This window comes from Callithrix jacchus, chromosome 2, assembly GCF_049354715.1.
Source record: "Callithrix jacchus isolate 240 chromosome 2, calJac240_pri, whole genome shotgun sequence".
Lineage (NCBI taxonomy): Eukaryota > Metazoa > Chordata > Mammalia > Primates > Cebidae > Callithrix > Callithrix jacchus.
In genome coordinates, this window is record NC_133503.1 from 144,010,782 (window position 1) to 144,030,835 (window position 20,054).

General features: G+C 34.9%; 2 protein-coding genes across 5 annotated transcripts in view; both read left to right on the forward strand.

Annotated features, from left to right (window-relative positions):
• CENPK (centromere protein K) overlaps positions 1–462 on the forward strand; it is a 76,651-nt gene extending 76,189 nt beyond the window's left edge. The window contains exon 11 of the mRNA XM_078365456.1: positions 301–462. Coding sequence (XP_078221582.1) covers positions 301–330 — 30 coding nt within the window. The 3' untranslated portion in view covers positions 331–462. The remainder of the gene's footprint in view (positions 1–300) is intronic.
• Positions 431–20,054, forward strand: part of ADAMTS6 (ADAM metallopeptidase with thrombospondin type 1 motif 6) — a 334,404-nt gene continuing 314,780 nt past the window's right edge. For 3 of the 4 annotated variants that reach the window (XR_013532291.1, XM_078365433.1, XM_078365434.1), the window contains exons 1-3: positions 431–676; positions 3,070–3,434; positions 14,609–14,777. Coding sequence is in view for 3 of the 4 variants with exons in the window: in XM_078365433.1 (XP_078221559.1) it covers positions 580–676; positions 3,070–3,434; positions 14,609–14,777 (631 nt within the window). In the remaining variant the exon portion in view is untranslated. Of the gene's footprint in view, positions 677–3,069; positions 3,435–14,608; positions 14,778–19,613; positions 19,768–20,054 lie in introns of those variants that run through there. The other variant, XM_035292277.3, reaches the window with a different exon arrangement.

Here is a 20,054-nt window from a genome sequence, read left to right on the forward strand (position 1 = left end):
GGGAAGTTAACTCACTGCCCATCATTGTTATCTTCAAAGTTTTTAAAAACAGAATTATGATTTTTCTTTAGATTTCTTCTTTGATTATTAAGTAGCCCTGGCATTATGCTGATAACCATTTAAGTCTCTAATCTGTGTCTAATCTTGTGAATGTTTATTTAGACTATAAAGAATAACAATGGTCTAATTTAGCTATGTTATTTTGTAGTTATGTATTTTGGCAAGCATTCAGTAATATATAGGACTTGGATTTTTTCATTCTGGATATTTTTCAGTTAACTTAAATTTTTCTTTTTCTAGGTTAAAAAATGGCCATACTTTAGTAACTAATCAGCCTAATGCTTTGCTTATGAAAACTTTTACCATCATTATTTTTTCATTTTGGATTGAGAAAATGAATCCAGATATAGAAGAAAGTGCAGGATGTTGGATAAAAGTGCCTCTTAAACAGTGGAACATCTAATAACTAATTCGCAAGAAGTTTTAAAGAAATAAAATTGTTATGCTTCGATTTTGGTATGGTATTGACTCTTTAGCACATAGGTAGCCCTCAAAAACAATCATCCAGTTTTCTAAATTATGGAAATTTTGTGGAAGACGTTGACCTGGATTTTGAGCCTCATCATGGCTTCGTCGGAATTTCATAGTGACCACAGGCTTTCATACAGTTCTCAAGGTAGGATTCTTGCTTTTGAAACTGACCCAAAATATTGCTATTAAGTGGACAAGAAAAGATTCTGCATATTTAGTTTGGGTGAATACTTTTTTTTTTTTTTGATATGTAGTGATAGGTATAGAGGCCTACTGTGTCAGTTCAGTGCTAGTTTCATAAATGTTAAGTGCTATGTGTCGTTTAACTTGTCCTACTAGTATTTAACACACAGGGGATTTTAGAGTTGCCTGGTCTTTCTTGGAAAATGATAGACCCCAGGCCTTGTTTTTCTGAAACTTAAACTTTAATAAGCTTGTTCATTACTAGAGCTTATGGGCAAGGTCATGTTCAAAGAGAATCCAAACATATATGCTGTGGAAGAAGAAACCAGATCAATTATTATATAAGACCTTTTAATATGAACTCTTTGTGAAAAAATACTTTTCCAAATGTAAGAATTCTGATCTAATGACTAGAATCTGGATAAAACAGTGAGAGTTGTAAGAAGTGCAACTTTTCATGTTCTAATCCTTATAATTTTAGTCTATAAACTTGAGCTTTACATCATAGGAATGGTCTTAACAAAGCGGGCCCAGGAGTAAATGTCATTTTGTTTTCCATGGACCAGACCAATTGTTATAGAATTATTGAAGGGCATATCTTTTGGATTTTTCTGCCATGAATACATAGCAACAGATAATTTATTGGTGCCAATGAACCAGATTTTCAAACTATTACAGATTGATGTGACTAGAAGTCCATGTGTAAAAAGTATGGCTCTCAAAGTAAATCAATGAAGCCATGACATTTAGTATGAACCTTAATTATTCATAAGAAGTGAAATAAATACTGCCTTTTAATTTATTTACATTTGGTTATAGTTTTATGGGAGTTTATAATAGTGGGTAAACTCCATGTGTAGACACTGAGGCAATAGCAGACATTTGGTTTCCCTTAGTGGTAAATCTAGCTGAAAGGAGGTATGGCTAAGAAGGTAGATGCATAATATTTAGCACATCTAAGTGAGGAAAATGTGTTTAATAGTTCTCTGAAATTTTAGTCAAGCTATTTTTTAAAGAGCTTTATTGAGATATTTCTATACATAACATATAATTCACCCATTTAAGGTATATAATTCAGTGGTTTTTAGTGTTTTCAGCATTGTACAACTATCACAATAACCTATTTTATCTTACTTTATTTTTTGGCACTAGTGTCATTGCCAACATAATCAATTTTAAAACATTTTCTTCACTCCAAAAAGAAGGCTATACTTCTTAGTGGTCACTCCCAAATTCCCTCCAATCCAGCCTTCCCCTCCAGCTGAAGCCAACCTTAAACCTTCTGTCTTCAGAGATTTGCCTATTCTAAATATTTCATATAAATGCAATCATATATGACATTTTGTGACCTGTTCTTTTACTTAGCATAATGTTTTAAATGTTAGATAATGAACTTTGATTATCAAGACAGTTATTATGAAGGTTCATTCATGTCATAGTATGCATCAGTATTGCATTTTTGTTGTAAAATAATATTCCATTGTGTAGATATACTAAATTTTGTTTCTCTATTCATCATTTGATGGAAATTTAATTCCTCTTTTTGAGTATTATGAATAATGCTGGTAATAACATTCACATCTAAATTTTTATGTGGATGTGCATTTTCATTTCTATTGTGTATATACCTGAGAATAGAATTGCTGGATCATATGATTAACTCCATGTTTAAAATTTTGAGGAATTGTCAGATGGTTTTTCAAAGTGGCTACAGCATTTTACATTCCCACTGACGATTTCTTTTCTTTTGAGACAGAGTCTTGTTCTGTTCCCGAGGCTGGAGTGCAGTGGTGCAATCCCGGCTTACTGCAACCTCTGCCTCCCGGGTTCAAGCGATTTTCCTGCCTTGGCCTTGCGAGTAGCTGAGACTACAGGAGCCTGCCACCACGCCTGGCTAATTTTTTGTATTTTTAGTAGAGACAAGGTTTCACCATGTGACAATTTCTTAAAAAGTAATAATTTCTACAAGGCTATAGAGATTCTGTTTTGGATAACTTTCAAAAACAGATTCTATCTGAACTTTTTTCTTTTACATATGTGTGCTTTTCATTGTTTTTTATTTCAATGTAAAATTTTCATATTTCTTGTAGAATTTAGCTCTTAGGATCCATGTTTTACAAATTAAAAAAATAAAATAGTCCATAAGTAATATTAAAATAATTGCAACTTAATCTTCAGATTTTAAACTTTTATTCTTTCATTTTTAATATAACTTTTTTGTACATACCTCACATATAATGATTCATAGTTTTAACTGACATAGTTGTTGTTTATATTGCTGCTTCTTTGTTCCGTTAAATTTTCTTTTCTTCCATGTGTTTTTTTTTCTGGATTCTCTGCCTTGTGATTACAAAGAGGAATTCCTGACTTATCTTGAACACTACCAGCTAACTATTCCAATAAGGGTTGATCAAAATGGAGCATTTCTCAGCTTTACTGTGAAAAATGATAAACACTCAAGGAGAAGACGGAGTATGGACCCTATTGATCCACAGCAGGCAGTATCTAAGTTATTTTTTAAACTTTCAGCCTATGGCAAGCACTTTCATCTAAACTTGACTCTCAATACAGATTTTGTGTCCAAACATTTTACAGTAGAATATTGGGGGAAAGATGGACCCCACTGGAAACATGATTTTTTAGACAACTGTCATTACACAGGATATTTGCAAGATCAACGTAGTACAACTAAAGTGGCTTTAAGCAACTGTGTTGGGTTGGTAAGTAGATGCTATAATTTTAAACTTCTGATGGGAAAATAAGTTCGCAATGTAAATGTCTTACCTCAGATTTAAAAAAATATACATATATAGGTAGTTTAAGTAGGAAGGTAATAGTTTAAAATTTTTTGCTGTTTCTGCTGCCTTTGATTTTCTTTTTAATAATGTACTGACTTTTCAAAGAGCAGCTTTTAAAACTATTATAAGAGGAATGAACAAAACTTCAGGTTTCCCTTTAGACTTAAGTTTTTCTGTTCAAATGAGATATCTTTTCTGCATAAAGAAAACTCAGTTATTTGTGAAGAATTTTAGGGTATGTTTGTATGTGTGTGTATTATGGCAGGAAACCATAACACTGATCTTCTTTTTATAATATCTTTCTTTGGTAGGTGTCATATCTTAAAGTTACTTCTGAGCTACTTATAGTTACAAGTTCTTGAAGAAAATCTTTTATATGAGGGTCTATGAGATAATTTTTCCATACATTTATATGAAGATTGATGGTAAATCTTATTTTACTTAGAAAATGGGTTCCCTGCTGGGTGAGGTGGCTCATGTCTGTAATCCCAGTGTTTTGGAAGGCCAAGATGGGAGGATTGCTTGAGGCTAGGAGATCAAGAACAGCTGGGCAGCATGGCGAGACCCTATTTCTAAAACTATTTTTTAAAGAAAGAATAAAAAAAGAAAATGGGTTCAAGAATACTGGGTTTATCCTGGGCATTTGAGTCCATTTTAGTTTAATGGTAAATACACAGTTCAAAGTTGCATATAGTAATAACTGCAAAACAAAGCAAATTTCCATGCTTTCTCTTCTGTGTCTACACTGTTCAGTCTAATGTAGATGTTCTGTTAGAGCTGTACCTGTGAAAAGGGTACAAACATTTTGATGCTCAAGGAATATTTTTGGAAAATGTTTTTCTTTCTTATTATAACATATCCATATGCTTATTTGTTTCTGTATAAAATAACTGTAATTCAAATTGGATTTAAATGAGTTTTAAATTTGAAAGGACTATCAGGAACTACACAATGGAGAAAAACATTTCACTGTAGATGTATATAAAAAAGTGCTCTGGGCCGGGCGCAGTGGCTCAAGCCTGTAATCCCAGCACTTTGGGAGGCCGAGGCGGGTGGATCACGAGGTCAAGAGATCGAGACCATCCTGGTCAACATGGTGAAACCCTGTCTCTACTAAAAATACAAAAAATTAGCTGGGCATGGTGGCGCATGCCTGTAATCCCAGCTACTCAGGAGGCTGAGGCAGGAGAATTGCCTGAACCCAGGAGGCGGAGGTTGCGGTGAGCCGAGATCGCACCATTGCCCTCTTGCCTGGGTAACAAGAGCGAAACTCCGTCACACACACACACACACACACACAACAAAGTGCTCTGATTGTCTACTTTCGATCTCTGTAAAGTAAAATGAACCAAAATATTTACTTAGGTTATAAAATTTAGGTTTAATTTCTAAAATAGACAAATTGAGCACACTCATTGCTAGTTTCTCTGTAATCAGTATTAGGACTTTATATATAAAACAGATTTATCTTTTTGAATAAAATTATCCAAAATAAATGTGTTCTAAAAGTTCTCATATGTTAAAATCACACACTGTTAATTATCATAGAAAAATACTATTTCTAGTCATTGACTAATCCCTTTACATTTGGCATTAACATTAACTATGCCATTGCTAGTTTTTACAGGGTGATGAAATGAGCAAATTCAGGATTTAGAAAAAACAAAACAAAACTAATTTCATTGTGGGATTTGAGAGAAGAGTTATTGTAGGTATGAAGATAATTTAGAACATTTTGGAGACATCAAGTCCTATTCAAAGTCTATGGCATTGAAAATAAAGAAGATAGAATGAATTTAAACCACATTTTGTGACAAAATTTAAAATATTTTCTTGTTAACTTTTTCTCGTTTGACATTTGATAAGACAGAGAATACATAGTAGGTAGTTAATACTATTTTAAAAAATTGAAATAGAATTGAAGTAGGTGTGAGATAAAGGAGAGAAAGCAATTGAAGATGGCTGAGATATCTCTTTTGGATGAAAGTATATATGAATGTTGGTTGGGCATGGTGGCTCAGTGCCCAGCACTTTGGGAGGCCGAGGCGGGTGGATCACGAGGTCCAGAGATCAAGACCATCGTGGTCAACATGGTGAAGCTCCGTCTCTACCAAAAATACGAAAAAAAAATTAGCTGGGCATGGTGGCACATACCTGTAATCCCAGCTACTTAGGAGGCTGAAACAAGAGAATTGAATTGCTTGAACCCAGGAAGCGGAAGTTGCAGTGAGCCGAGATTGCGCCATTGCACTCCAGTCTGGGCAACAAGAGCAAAACTCTGTCTCAAAAAAGAAAAAAGAAAGTATATATGAATGTTATGAGTTGAAAAGGAATGTCAGAGGAGAGCTAGGTTGGAGAGGAATTTGAAGAGAATGGCTTTGATATAGTGAATGTGAGGAATCTGAATAAATAAAGGTTACGGATATCTATCTAGAGATATTTGAGAAATATAGCTCTGAAGTTTAGAAAAGAATTCAATTCTGGAAACAAGTAACTTCAGAGCCATTAATATAGGTGACTTTATAAAATCATGAAACATGCTGTTTAATAACTCAAAAGTGAGAATAAAAGTTGAAAATAGAACCTTTTCTACAATAAAGGAGATGGCAGAATGTCACCTTTTCTTCATCCTTATTGATACTCTCTGTCTCTTGTTCTCTTTCCCTCTCTTTACTTCATCTCTTATTGACACTCCATGGTCCATGTCAACTAAGTTTGATTATTTGATTAAGGTGTGATCCCCCACGTTTGTCCACTGAAGTTACTGTTTTTCTCTTGGCAATTCATGAGCAGATATTTATGAGCAGATATTTCACACTTTTACACACCAGTTTTAGTAAACTTTACCTTCATTCTTATTTTGTATGATGTTACCTTTTTAAAAATTTTTTTTTGTGACAGGTCTTACTGACTCTGTTGCCCCGGCTCGAGTCCAGTGGTGCTATTTTGGGTTGCTGCAAAATCCACCTCCTGGGGATGTTACATTTTTAATCAAATGGAATATGCAAACAAGTGTTTTATTTATTTTTTTAATTCTACTTTTCAAAGGACACCACTTTTAATACATTCTGTGTTTTTAATCATTCTATATAAAATAGTTGTTAATGCAGAGATCATTAGTGTTTTCTAATCCTAGCTCCTCACTCATAGTTTTAGTCTTAGGACTCTTGCGCCATTCAAAGGACAAAATTTCTAACATTATAGTCTATTAGCTTCATATAATGTCATATTTTAATTTGCTTTGTACTTGGACCATGGTTTCTTATTCAGGTTTTGTTTTTTTCTGGAGTTTCTATTTACTTTTACTTTTTCTCATTGAGAAAAAAATCAGTTTCTTTATCAAGTGATTTAATATTTTCCAGTTCCTTAGTCCTTTTGTCTGTTGCTTGAAATACATTCCATTCGTTTTTGGAGACATTTTTCATGGAGCCATTTAATTAATTTCTTGATGTTAGTTTCTGTAACATCTTTCATTTTGGGATTTCTTTTTTCCTTAATTAGTTCCATACCTTTCTCTTTCTGAGTTTACATCCTGGTTTTGTTGGAGAATATCTTCAAATGATTACCTCAGAACAGGCACCTGGGAAGTAAAGTTTCTGAGTCTGCGTCTATTTGAAAGGGACCTTATGCAGCCCTCCTATTTGGTTAATAATTTAGCTGAATGTGAAATTCTAGGTTCAAAAATTATCTTCCTTAAAAATGATGGATGGTGGTACTGGGAAAGGGAATATATGAAGCATAAAATTTATTTATATGGTTTTATAGCTTTAAAAAATGAAAAATACTTAAAGGTCTTAAAAGTTAGCATTGTTTCACAGGTAGAAGTCTGCTGCTAGTCTGATTCTTGCCCTTTAATCTTTAAGAAATTTTTTAGTTTAAAACAGTTTTCCCTCAGTGAAAGCATGTTCCTTTTATCCTTCCTGTTGCAGGAATTTATGAAACATGGCTAGCTATGGGTTTTATTTCCTAATTTCGGCTTGGTATTTGATGAGTGCTTTTAATAAAGACCCTCCTTCAGCTTAGAGAAATTTAAAAAATTATTTCCTTAATAATTTTATTTTATTTTTTTTTCCTTCTGCTTTCTTTTTCTGGAATTGGTTCTCTGCTTCTTTTATCTTTTTCTCTTTTTCCATTGGTTTTTGTTGTTGTTGTTGTTCTAAGTTCTATGAGATTTCCCCAATTTTGCCTTCTTTTCCTTCAGTTAATTTAAAAATTACAGCAGTCATATTTCTAATTTTCAAAAGTTCTTTCTCTTCTTCTTGGATTTTCTTACATTCTGATTTTCATGAAAACTGATTATCTTCAGTCCCTCTAAAGATTATAAAGACCATATAGCTAGTTAGAAAACTCAATAACCCCTTAGACTTTCTGTTCATTTAGTCATGTCCATAGTTGTCATTCTCCCCTTTTCAGTATTTGTTCATTCATTCATTCATTCATTCATTCACAAGTCCTTTCACTAATACTTATAAGTACCTTTCATATTATAGGCACTGTTCTAGGTGCTAGGAGTACAACAGTCAAAAACAAAAATCTCTATTATATAGCTTGTATTCTAACAGGGTAGACACACAACAGATATTAAATAAAAACTATAATATATTGGATAGCGATAAAGGCTAAGGAGGAAAAAGTATTGAGCAAAGACCTTAAGGAAAAGGAGAAAGGAAATGCTGGCATCTGAGGGATAAGATTTTCAGGTAGAAATTTTCAAGTACAAAGATACGATCTGAGAGTGTTTGCAGAACGGCATAGAGGCCACCATGGTTGTAGCCAAGAGAAAGGGAGGAAGAGTAATGGAAGTTGATACCAGAAAGGAAACTGGAAACCAGATGTAAGGCTTTAGGGGACACAAGATAAAATCAATGTTAACTACAAGTGCGAGGCCTGAGCAACTAAAATAATCTAGCAGCCATCTAAGATGAGAAAGACTCAGGAATTAACGGAGATGAAAAAGCTATTCAAGGAATAGGTAGAGGGTGTGTATCGTGAGTTCAGTTGGAGGTGTTAAACTTGAGATGTTGTATAGGATATTGGATAAGCCAGCCTGGAGTTAAGAGGAGAGATATGCATTATAAAGTTATAAATTTGGGAGTCATCAATATAATGCTGACATTTAAAGCCAAGAGATTATATGAAATTGCTTTGAAGGAAGCATAGGTAGAATAGAGAAGAGGTTTAAGGACTGAGCCCTTGGGCTTCCAAGAGGTCAGGAAGGTCAGAGAGATATAGAAGAAACAACAGAGAACAGAGTAATAAAGTTGAAGGAATATTAGGAAAATGTCCTGGAAGCCAGAAGGAAGTATTTCAAGGGAAAATGCCGGTGATGAGTCCAAATGACAGTAACACTGAAAATTTCATTGAATTTATCATTAAGGAGGTTATTGGTGACCTTGACAAAAGCAGTTTCAGTGAAGAAGAGTTTGGAGAAGAGGCAATGACATGACTGGAGTATATTGAAAATGGAGTAAGAGGAGAGAAAAAGAATATATAGACAGTTATTTCAAGGACTTCTGGAAAAGCAAAAAAAATTTCAGTAGCAGACAGAAGTGGGATCACAGGAGGTTTTGTTTTGTTTAATGAAAATGGGAATGATTATGTTGAGAGAGGGGTACTGAAATGATGTTCTTGGTAGGTGAGAAAGAATGGAATTTTCCACGCAAATGGAATAATTATCTTTATCTAGGGGCAGATAGTTCATCCATAATAAGAGGAAAAAAGGCCAGGTGCGGTGGCTCATGCCTGTAATCTCAGCACTTTGGGAGGCTGAGGCAGGTGGATCACAAGGTCGGGAGTTCGAGACCAGCCTGGCCAAGATGGTGAAACCCCCGTCTGTACTAAAAATATAAAAATTAACCGGGCGTGATGGCATATGCCTGTAATCTCAACTACTCAGAAGGCTGAGGCAGAAGAATCGCTTGAACCCAGGAAGTGGGGGTTTCAGTGAGCCAAGATTGTGCCATTGCACCCCAACCTGTGTGACAGAGTGAGACTCTGTCACAAAAAAAAAGAGGAAAAAATAGATAATATGGACATATGATGCAGGTAGGTGGGGTACTTGTGGTTGCAAAAATTTGTAGGAGGTTGTGCAATGTCTATTGGAGGGGATAGAGGGTTAAGTAGAGATGAGAAGGCATGTAATAGTTATCCAGAAGAAAGGGGTACTGAATGAACTTGATGAATGTATAATTTCTGTGATGCATTAAAGTTACAGTTTAAATTATTCATGAATTTCAAATGAACCAGTCAGCATTTTGGTGTATTTTTCTCTGGCTAAATGCAGCTGCAAAGGTACAGGCCCAGCAAAGTTGAATCTAATCAAGGTTGTGGTTTAACCAGCTGGAGTCCATGAAGTAAGAAAGGGGCAAGGAAATTGAAGGTGGAATTGAAGCTTGATTATGAGGGAAGTGAGAACATGAGGTCAGTAAAAGATGATGAAAAGGCGATAGGATCAATGGATTATGGGACCTCATGGGGATAAAAGGACTATCCCTTGGAGTTGGGATATTAGAGGGAGAGTGTTAGAAGAAGGGGATACTTGAAATCGAGATTAGAGAAGACTCCAAATATTGATAATGCTAAAGTCTAGAGTTTGACCATGGGCTTGGTGTTGAAGATAAGGTGAGGGACAAGATATTTGAAGGAGAGGAAGTCAAGGATTTGAGAGGACAGGGAATGAAGAGACCATCTATGTCGTTAGTTTCCTGAACTAGGTTCATGGATGGGATTCAGGGGGATTGTGAACTGAAATGGGCAAATATCACATCTTTATCTTTATTAATTCTTAACTGAAAGTTAACATTTCTCTCAATTTTAAATATAGGTAACAAACCAATATGTTGATAGCAGTACCTGTGACTTTGTCTCCAATAGAAACCATAGATACTTTCATATTATTACAGTTTTTGCATGTTTTAAAAAATATTTTTACTCATCATTATTGTGTAATTATGGTAGTTATTAGAGCCACTGAAGATCTTAAAGTATTACAAAGATTATATGTATTGTATTTTTTAAATATTTTGATAACTGTATTTTACTAAATTGGTTTTATTTATAATCCTATATATATTTTTTCTGCATTTAAAATATTCTGAGGAGGACTCCTTAAGTTTCACCCTTAAACTTCCAAAGGGATTCAGGTCATGTGCATATGCACATACACATTTTTTTTTTTTTTTTTTTTTTTTTTTTTTGAGACGGAGTTTCGCTCTTGTTACCCAGGCTGGAGTGCAATGGCGCGATCTCGGCTCACCGCAACCTCCGCCTCCCGGGTTCAGGCAATTCTCCTGCCTCAGCCTCCCGAGCAGCTGGGATTACAGGCACGCACCACTGTGCCCAGCTAATTTTTTGTAATTTTAGTAGAGACGGGGTTTCACCATGTTGACCAAGATGGTCTCGATCTGTTGACCTCGTGATCCACCCGCCTCGGCCTCCCAAAGTGCACATATTTTAAGAACCTGCGAAACAAGAAGACTTTGAAATAAACAAGTATTTCACGAATGGCGTTGCAGAGAATGACAGTGATTCAGAAATTGTTATCTTTAAGGAGTGAGGGGACTGACTTGGGATCAATAGATTAATACAACTGGAAAAGGAGGGAGACATCATGGCCTGCAGTTCAATGCTGGTATTTGTTTGTTGAGGAGGGAGATAGAATTGTTTGGAAATGACAGTGAGTTGCAAGAACACCTAACCCTACCTTCAGGCCCCACAGGAGGCATGTAAAAGAGAAAGCAGCCACCCGTTCCAGAGGACTAAAGGAAAGGAGTGTCATTTAGGAAGTTTCAGGTTTTTGTTAGAGCAAGATGAGGTGAGCATTCACAGATGAAGCTGGGGGTAGAGGAGATTTTGTTGATGATTAACCTTGAGTTTGAGAGGACACACTGGAAGTGTTTCAAATAATACGGAGAGGTAGGAGATGGGATCAGAAAACATGATATACGTAATCATATAAGGATTAGAATTCAGGGGTTGAGGTTTGTGCTTCTCAAAGGAATTAATACCACAAGGAAAGAGGGAATATGGTGAGATTAGTCCTGATGGTCCCGAGGCAGATAGTGTAAAGGTGAATGGGGATACTGAAGTAAGTGAGAGCAGGGCTCTTGCCAGGCATGCATAGATTTCTGGTGCTCCCACTAAATTCAGGCCCTCCATCATCTGGTTTTCAGCCCCTGTCTAATCTCATAATCACTCTCCCCTTCCCTCCCTTCAGTCACTGTAGCTCTCCTGGTTGTTTCTGAAATACTGTAAGCATGCCCCTATCTCATTGCCTTTGTATTTGCTGTTTCTAGTGTCTGGTCTGCTCTTTCCCAAGATATATATTTGGTTTGCTCCCTCATTTGATTTAGGTTTCTGCTCAAATACCACTTTATTAGAGAGGATGGTCGCAACTATCCAAGGTAGTTTGTATAATTCTCTCACTTATTATTCTCTGTTCTTTTTAATTGCTTTTATCTCCCTTCTTAATGTTTATCACTACCTGATTCATCATTTATTTGTACGATCAAATAACTAGCTATTTCCAGCTCCTCTCACTGAAAGGTAAGCAACATGATAGAGCTGGAACTTTGGTTCACTGTCGTATCCCCACTACCTAGCATAGTATCTGCCTTGTGATAGGCACTTGTGAAAGCTTATTTTGTGAATGAGTAAATAAATTCAGAAACAGCCTTTAGAGGGTAAGAGAATTATAGTATAGTGATTAAGAGTTCAGACTCCAAAGTCAGTCACATGAGTTCACTTTTTAAAACTTGCTCCATCTCAGTTTCTCATCTGTAAAGTGGAACAGATAGTGGTACGTCAAAGAGCTATTAAGGAGAGATAATGTTATAAACATTTTACAAAGTACCTGACATATAAAATCTCTGGATTGTCCTTCCAGAGTCATTTCATTCTGAAATTAGAGATGGTGTTTACTTACTAGGCTTCTGACTTCATTTTTACCCAGCAACTCGAGTCTCTTGTCTGGTAACTTTTAATTTTCTTGTGTCCACAGACCAGCGTGACTTTAGTCCCTAGCCTTTCTGGACTGTAGCTGAGACCCCGCTTCCTACATATCCCTCTTATCAAAACATATACTTGCATCCTGTTCTGCAGGAACTGTGCTCAGTTTTTTAGTACATTGTTAATCTACCTGGTAAAGTACTTCAGACTGAGGTATCAGCATACGTTAATGGTGTATTATGTTATTTCTGCCAGTATTTGCATTTAATATAGGGACTACTATCCTTAAAGTAAAGCAAACAATGGTGAAAATCATATGAAGTGGCTCAGGGCTGCTTTTTTTGTTTGCATTCCTCAGCTCATTTCATGTAGGTGACTGCCAACTTAATCTATAAATTAGAGTAACTCTGATTATGTAGTATCATTCCTTCCAAGCATGAGGTACTTAACATGAATTTCTCTAAACAGAATCACAGAGGTTTAGAATTCAAAGGGACCTTAGAGATTATCTGGACTAGAGGTTTTCAACTTTCTTTTTAAAGCAGCAAAACCCCTTTTTCAAATGAAATAGTATGTGGAAAATTAATATATAGATTAATAAAAGCACAGCTGATTCCTAAACCCAGGAATCTAAGCCATGTAGGTCTCCCTTTGTTGTCTGGGGCAATCCCCTGAGGGTACTTCCATGGAACCCTTAGGGCTCCCCAGAGTGCTGTTTTAAAACCACTAATTTAGACCAACTCTTTCATTTTTCCAGCTGAGGAAATACACCCAGAGAGCTTTTATTTTATCTGGTTTTACAGGGTAAATTAGTTGGATTAAGAGCAGTCCTTACATGTGCCATACTTAGGAAAACACTATTAGACAAGAGTGGAAATTCTTATTTCATATGTAGATAACTTTTACCATCTCATTTCTTTTCATCGACAAAGTTTGTAACTAATACAAAGAAATATGAGACATAACCCTTTGCCTTAAAAAGCAAATAACATAATTGGGAAACTAAAACATGAAGTTGAAAAGTTATACCAAATTTAAATAAGACTCCAAGACTTGAGATGTAATAAAGCTGAGTGGAATTCATTGAAAATAAGTGATTCTGAGAATTGGCTCTAATGGAGCTCAGTGGAGGGTGAAGCTACTCTATTTGGATAGAGAAGGTTTTAAAGAGGAGAGATAACTAAACTGAGTAGCACTGGGCTAAGTAAATAGGGATAAGGTGATATACTACTGTAAGTAAGGGCAGAACTTTGAATTCTAGTACCTTCACTTACCTCTATATAATATTGGGAAAGTCCTTAACCTCTGAGCCTGTTACTTCATCTGCAGAATGGGAATGTATGGGATGTATGTTAATTAAGGACATATCAATTGATGTAACATAAACCTCAAAGTGTCAGTGATTTATCACAATAGAAGTTTATTTCTTCTGTATGTCTGTGTCTACATCAGACAGCTTTCTAAGAGGTCATGCAGGGACCTAGGTTCCTTCTTTTTTGGTTTCTACCTATCCTAGGTCTTTTGAATTCTCTTCATTCAAAGGGGAAAGAGAGTAGAAGATTCCACTGCAGAGATATTCAGAGGTCGGGCTGAAAGTGGTATATAAACCTCTGCCCACTTTTTTATTGTCCAAAATTCAATTGCAAAGCTATATCTAAATAAACACAGAGAATATAGTTATGTGCATAATGTGGAACTGAAATAAGTTTTAGTGTTCGTATAAAATCTCCGTTACCTCACAGATTTGTTGTGAGATTGGAGGAAATTGTGTATGTGACATGCTTAGTACAGTGCATAGAATATGGAGGTATTTAAATGTCCTTTTTAAAGAATAGGAACATTTATATAATGTTTTACTGAGTACAGATAATTCACTAAATTTTTTTTATTAACGTGTTTTAACCCTGTCTTTGGAGAAGTGTCCATTTATTTTTAGCTCTTGGCAATAATGATAACTAATATTTAAAATGATTCTCTTTGGTAGGAGTATTTAATGTTTACTGAGTACAGATAATTCACTAAATTTTTTATTAACAAGTTTTAACCCTGTCTTTGGAGAAGTGTCCATTTATTTTTAGCTCTTGGTAATAATGATAACTAATATTTAAAATGATTCTCTTTGGTAAGTTGTTTGTTTACTTTTCTTTTAGCATGGTGTTATTGCTACAGAAGATGAAGAATATTTTATTGAACCTTTAAAGAATACCACAGAGGATTCCAAGCATTTTAGTTATGAAAATGGCCACCCTCATGTTATTTACAAAAAGTCTGCCCTTCAACAACGGCATCTGTATGATCACTCTCATTGTGGCGTTTCCGGTGAGTGAGTGTGCAACTTTTAGAAAGTATATTGTATTGAATTGCTGCTTTTTCTTTCTTCTGGCAAGTATAGTAAGGTTAACAATAAAAGTAAGTAGGAATTTGACTAGAATTATAATGTCTAGAGCCCTTTTAATAGATGTTACCTACCAATAGTTTCAAATCATTTGCAAGCTCTTTGAGCTTTGCATAAAATGCATTTTCTTTTTTTGGTTGAAGGGAAAAAAATAATCCTTATTTTACTTAGGTAATAACTATAGCTTTTATGCACAGGTATACTGTAATACTCTGTGATGTTTGATTAGCCTGATATTTTTATGCTAGTAGCAGGAATCTAGACATCTGAGTAAGACTTGAAGAGTCTTAAGGTAGTATTCAAAAGTAGTGTTAGTAGCACTGAGTGAGGTTACTATAGAAATATGTAGTACAGACAACAAATGTAGGCTTCAGTGGTCAAGGAGAGCTTCATGGAAGAAGTAACTTCTAAGTTGAGGACTGAGGGGAAAGTGAAGGTAGCTGTGTAGAAATGGAGAAAGCAGTGGCTATAGTGTTTCACATAAAGGAAATAGCATTTATGAAGCTTCTAAACCAAAAGAGAGAATGTCATATTTTATAAGTTGAAAGACAGTTCAAGTAACTGGATAATAGAATGTTGGCTGGAGGGATAAAGGTGAGGTTCACAGTGGTTGGGGGAAGTGGTTTTGAGAGATGAAACTGGAAAGATTAGCAGAGGCCACATCATGAAGAGCTTGTGAACCATGTTAAGGGGTTTGTTTATCCTAAGTGTACTAGAAACCCACTGAAAGGTTTTAAGCAGGAAGAATAACATATAATCAGATTTGTGTTTTAGAAAAGTACTCTGGCAGCAATATGGAGACTGAATTAGACAAGAGCAAGACTAGAGGTAGTTAAGAGGATGTTAGTCTAAAGATGAGAAAATGTAGAGAAATAGTGGATATAGCATAGCATAGCAAAAAGAACATGGGCTTTGGTATAGCATAGGACGAATTACCTAACCTCTCTGAGTGCTCATCTCAGCACATACTAGTTACCCAATCAAATTGTAGGTATCATTAAGATGACTGTTTCTAGTACACTAAAGAGTTATTATGCTAAAAAAATTTTTTTAAAGATTTGTTCTATGTAGTTCCAGTAGTTAGAACCAGGGGAGGAATGTCTGAGAGAGAGATTTCAGCTTAATGCAAAGGTAAAGTCAACAACAAGTAGATTTAGTAAAAAATGGAAAAGGTTGCCTTGTGAATTAGTGTATGATATGCATCATCCTTTTGTTACTTCTCCATATTTTTCATGGGCTTGTTTTCTTCTTAAGTGTTGAGTTTTCTTTGGAATTTTTTTCTTAACCTACTGTTCTCATTCTGTGCACTTTCTTCTTGAGTAATCTCTGAGGCTGTTAATTAAGTCCTTGTTGGTCAAGAATAGTTGGTACTAGAAAAAGACAACTTACAATAAAGCTACCTAAAACATGAATTCGTTAGTTAATAATGAAAACAAAAGGTTTGTTGAGTCTTTGAATTGAGTAATGAAACAAACATTATGGAAATGAGTTTATTTTATCTTATATTCAACAACATTTATACTGTAAGTACAATTATATATATATTCTTTAAAAACTAGAATTCAAATACTTAGTTGGTTTATTATAATATAATTTTCTATCATTTTCCATAACATGCCATCCTTCACTGTATGATTGTAAAGAAGATCACCTTTTGGAAGAATATTTAAAGATTTTACCATATTCTGAAAAGCCTATCTCTTAATCCTTTCATATTTAAATTATTCTTTCTTGAAGTACGTATAACATTATTTTAACTCAGGCAGATCCTTATTTTTTAATGGTTTATATAGTCAAACACTTCTCTAAATCCATTCTTATGGCTGTCATAAAAGTCTGCCCTTTTGCGGGAAGATATTCTCCTACCTTCTCTCATTTGGATTACTGTGACAATTTCCTAAACAGTCTTCCATTTCAATCTTTTCAATTCACCGGCCATTTCTATTACCCCGAACAGTAGTATATTTATTTCAGACCCTCGTTATTTTTTGCCAAGGCCACTATATTGACTTTCTAATTATGCTTTCTGTATCCACATTTTTGTTCTTGTTTTCAGTTATATCTGTCTCTTAAATCTGACTGTGTCACACACCTTGAAAAACTTCACTGGCTTCCCATTATTGGGAATATGGTAGTATTTCCCTATGTTCTGGGCAAGTGTTATTAGACTTTATAGGTAAAAAAGCATTTGGTGTTTAGTAGCAAATTTGGGAAATGTCTGGCTAACATCTTAATCGTAATACTGTTTCAACAGCATAGGTTAAGTGAGAGATGTGAATTTATAGGCATACACTGCCAGTTAGCCTATTACCTGGAACTCAAGTTTATGCCAAAATATAAGATATGAAAACCCCCTAGACACTGGATATATTTATCTTATGTTCAGATATTAATTTTTCTATTCTAATTAGATTAAAACTGAATTTTTAAAAATTTTATAGAAGGAATAAATGTTATTTTTAGGAAATAAACATTATGGATGTTTATAGGACTAAAAGGAGAAAAAGAAACTGAAAGTTACTCTTATTCCAACACCCAGATATAACTAAGTATTCTTCTAGTCCATTGAAATAGATATTATTATGTCTCTATATCTGCATTATCGACTTATATATTCATTAAGTAAATATTCATTTAGTACCCATATGCAAGGCTCTTTTAGGTGCTGGGGATGCAGCAATAAATAAAGCAGAAAAACTGCTCTCATCGAGTTTATATTCTAGTGAGGAAAGATTGTTAACAAAATAAGCAGACAAACAAATAAACAAATATATGGTCAACTGTCCAGAAATAGTAAGTACTATGAACAAAAATAAAGCGGGTCAATGAAATAATAATGAGTGGCTGTGTATATTCAAGCATTTTGGTATTGATCAAAAAGTTAAAATTTTCTTTCAGATGGCAATGTAATCCATATATTGATTTTGGGAAAAAGTTATTGTGTTATATGTGTTTATGAACAGTGTTTTCCTAACATGTTATAATCTAATCAGAATTAAATTGAACAAAGCATTCGTTAACAGGCATCATTTGAAGAGCTACTCATCTTTATTTTGAAACAGAACAAGTCAATCTTGTTTTTCATTTTAGACTAAGAAAGATAGTAGTTACAGATCATTAAGCTTAACGTTAAGAAGTCAATTGACAATTATAGAATGTATAGTTTTATAATGAGCTAATCATGCTGGATTAATTTAATTTTTAAAATGAAACTGAAGATGCTCTCTCTCTTGATTTTATTCATTCAGTATATGTGTATACATAAAATATTGAATATATAATTATATATAATATATATAATATGCCTTTGATGGACATTCATAAATAAAAATACAGTTTAAATAAATAAAAATACATGTAGTTAAAATAATTTGTAATTTGTTAGAGTGATAGCCAAGCAAACTAAAATTTAAAATTTTAAAAAACGAAAATGTTGAAAATTATGATGATAGCAAAGATGATAACAGCTATTACCTTACACTGAATTCATTTTTTTTTGTTATTATTATTATTGAGATGCAGTTTTGCTCTTGTTGCCCAGTCTGGAGTGTGGTGGTGCCATCTTGGCTCACTGCAACCACCACTTCCCAGGTTCAAGTGGTTTTCCTGCCTCAGTTGTCTGAGTAGCTGGGACTACAGATGTGTGCCACTATGCCCAGCTAATTTTTTTTTTTTGGTGGAGACAGGGTTTCACCATATTGGCCAGGCTGGTCTTGAACTCCCTACCTTGGGTGATCTACCCACCTTAACCTCCCAGAGTGTTGGGATTACAGGCATGAATCATCATGCCTGGTCTGAATACATTTTAAATTAAAAATACCATTTGCTATATGTTTATTGCACAGTAGTGTCTAATTCTTTTCACAGTATTTTAAACAAAAATAAGTAGAAATTGAATGGGTCAGAGAAGGCAGAATGATCAAAAGAATAAAAATAAGATTCTACATTTAGACATTTAAGCCATCCAGCTAGAGAAAGAGACTGGGCATGACTTAAATATATGAGTGGCTTTATGATCACAGAGGATTGAGCAGGAAAAATTGGAGTTATATTGATGTGGAAAAGCTTTTGGCTGTTTTGTAACAATATTAGCCAATAAAACCTAGTGGCTTACTCAGTATACTTTTAGTATTTCACAGTTTCATTGGTCAGGAGTCTGTGCATGGATGGGTCATCTGCTTATCCTCATCCAGGGCTGAATTCTTATCTGGAATCTTGACTGGGGAAGAATCCACTTCCCCACCCTCATTTTGTTGGCAGCATTCAGTTCTTGTGGTTATAGCTTTAGTTTTTGGATAGTTGTCTTCAGATGCCAGCTTCAGTTAACCAGCATGATTGCTCGCTTTCTCCAAGTCAGCAAGGGAGAGACTCTAGACAAATGCTACAATATTATATAACATAATCATGTACTAATATACTCAAAATCACATCCATCCCATCATCTTTGCTGTATTCTGTTATTTAGAAGCAAGTTAGCGGTCCTATCCATACTCAAAAGGAGGAAATCACAAAAGGATGTGAGCATCAGGAGACAGAGATCATAGAGGCCACCTGGAGAGTCTGTCTGCCACAACTGGATATAGGGAAACATTATCTGGAGGATACTATTGAAATAAGAAGTGGTGTTTATATCTTTGCTTCTCTTGACCTTTAGAAAGGAAGACACTCATTTAACTTATGAGTTCCAGGAATATTTAACTGATAAGTCTCATGATCATTTCCACCTAATTTCTCAAAATTTATCCATCCTACTGTCTTAGCCCATTTCCTGCTGCTGTAACAGAATACCTGAGACTGGATAATTTAAGAACACTGAAAGTTTATTTACCATATGGTTCTGGATGCTGGGAAGTCCAAGATCATGGCACCAGCATCTGGTGAGGGTCATCTCATGGAAGAAGGCAAGAGGAGGAAGTGAGTGCACACAACAGAGAGAGGAAACTGGGTCGAACTCATTATTTTTATCAGGAATCCACTCCCACAATTACTAACCCACTCCTACAATAATGGTTTTAATTCCTTCATGAGGGTGGAGCCCCCATGTGCTAATTACCTCTTAAAGGCCCCAGCTGTTAAAACTGTTATGACGGCAATTAAGTTTCACATGAGTTTTGGAGGAGACATTCAAACCATAGCACCTACCAATGCATTTTTTAAAAGACAAAGGCTAAAGAAGTTAGATAAATGAGAATAGTCACACT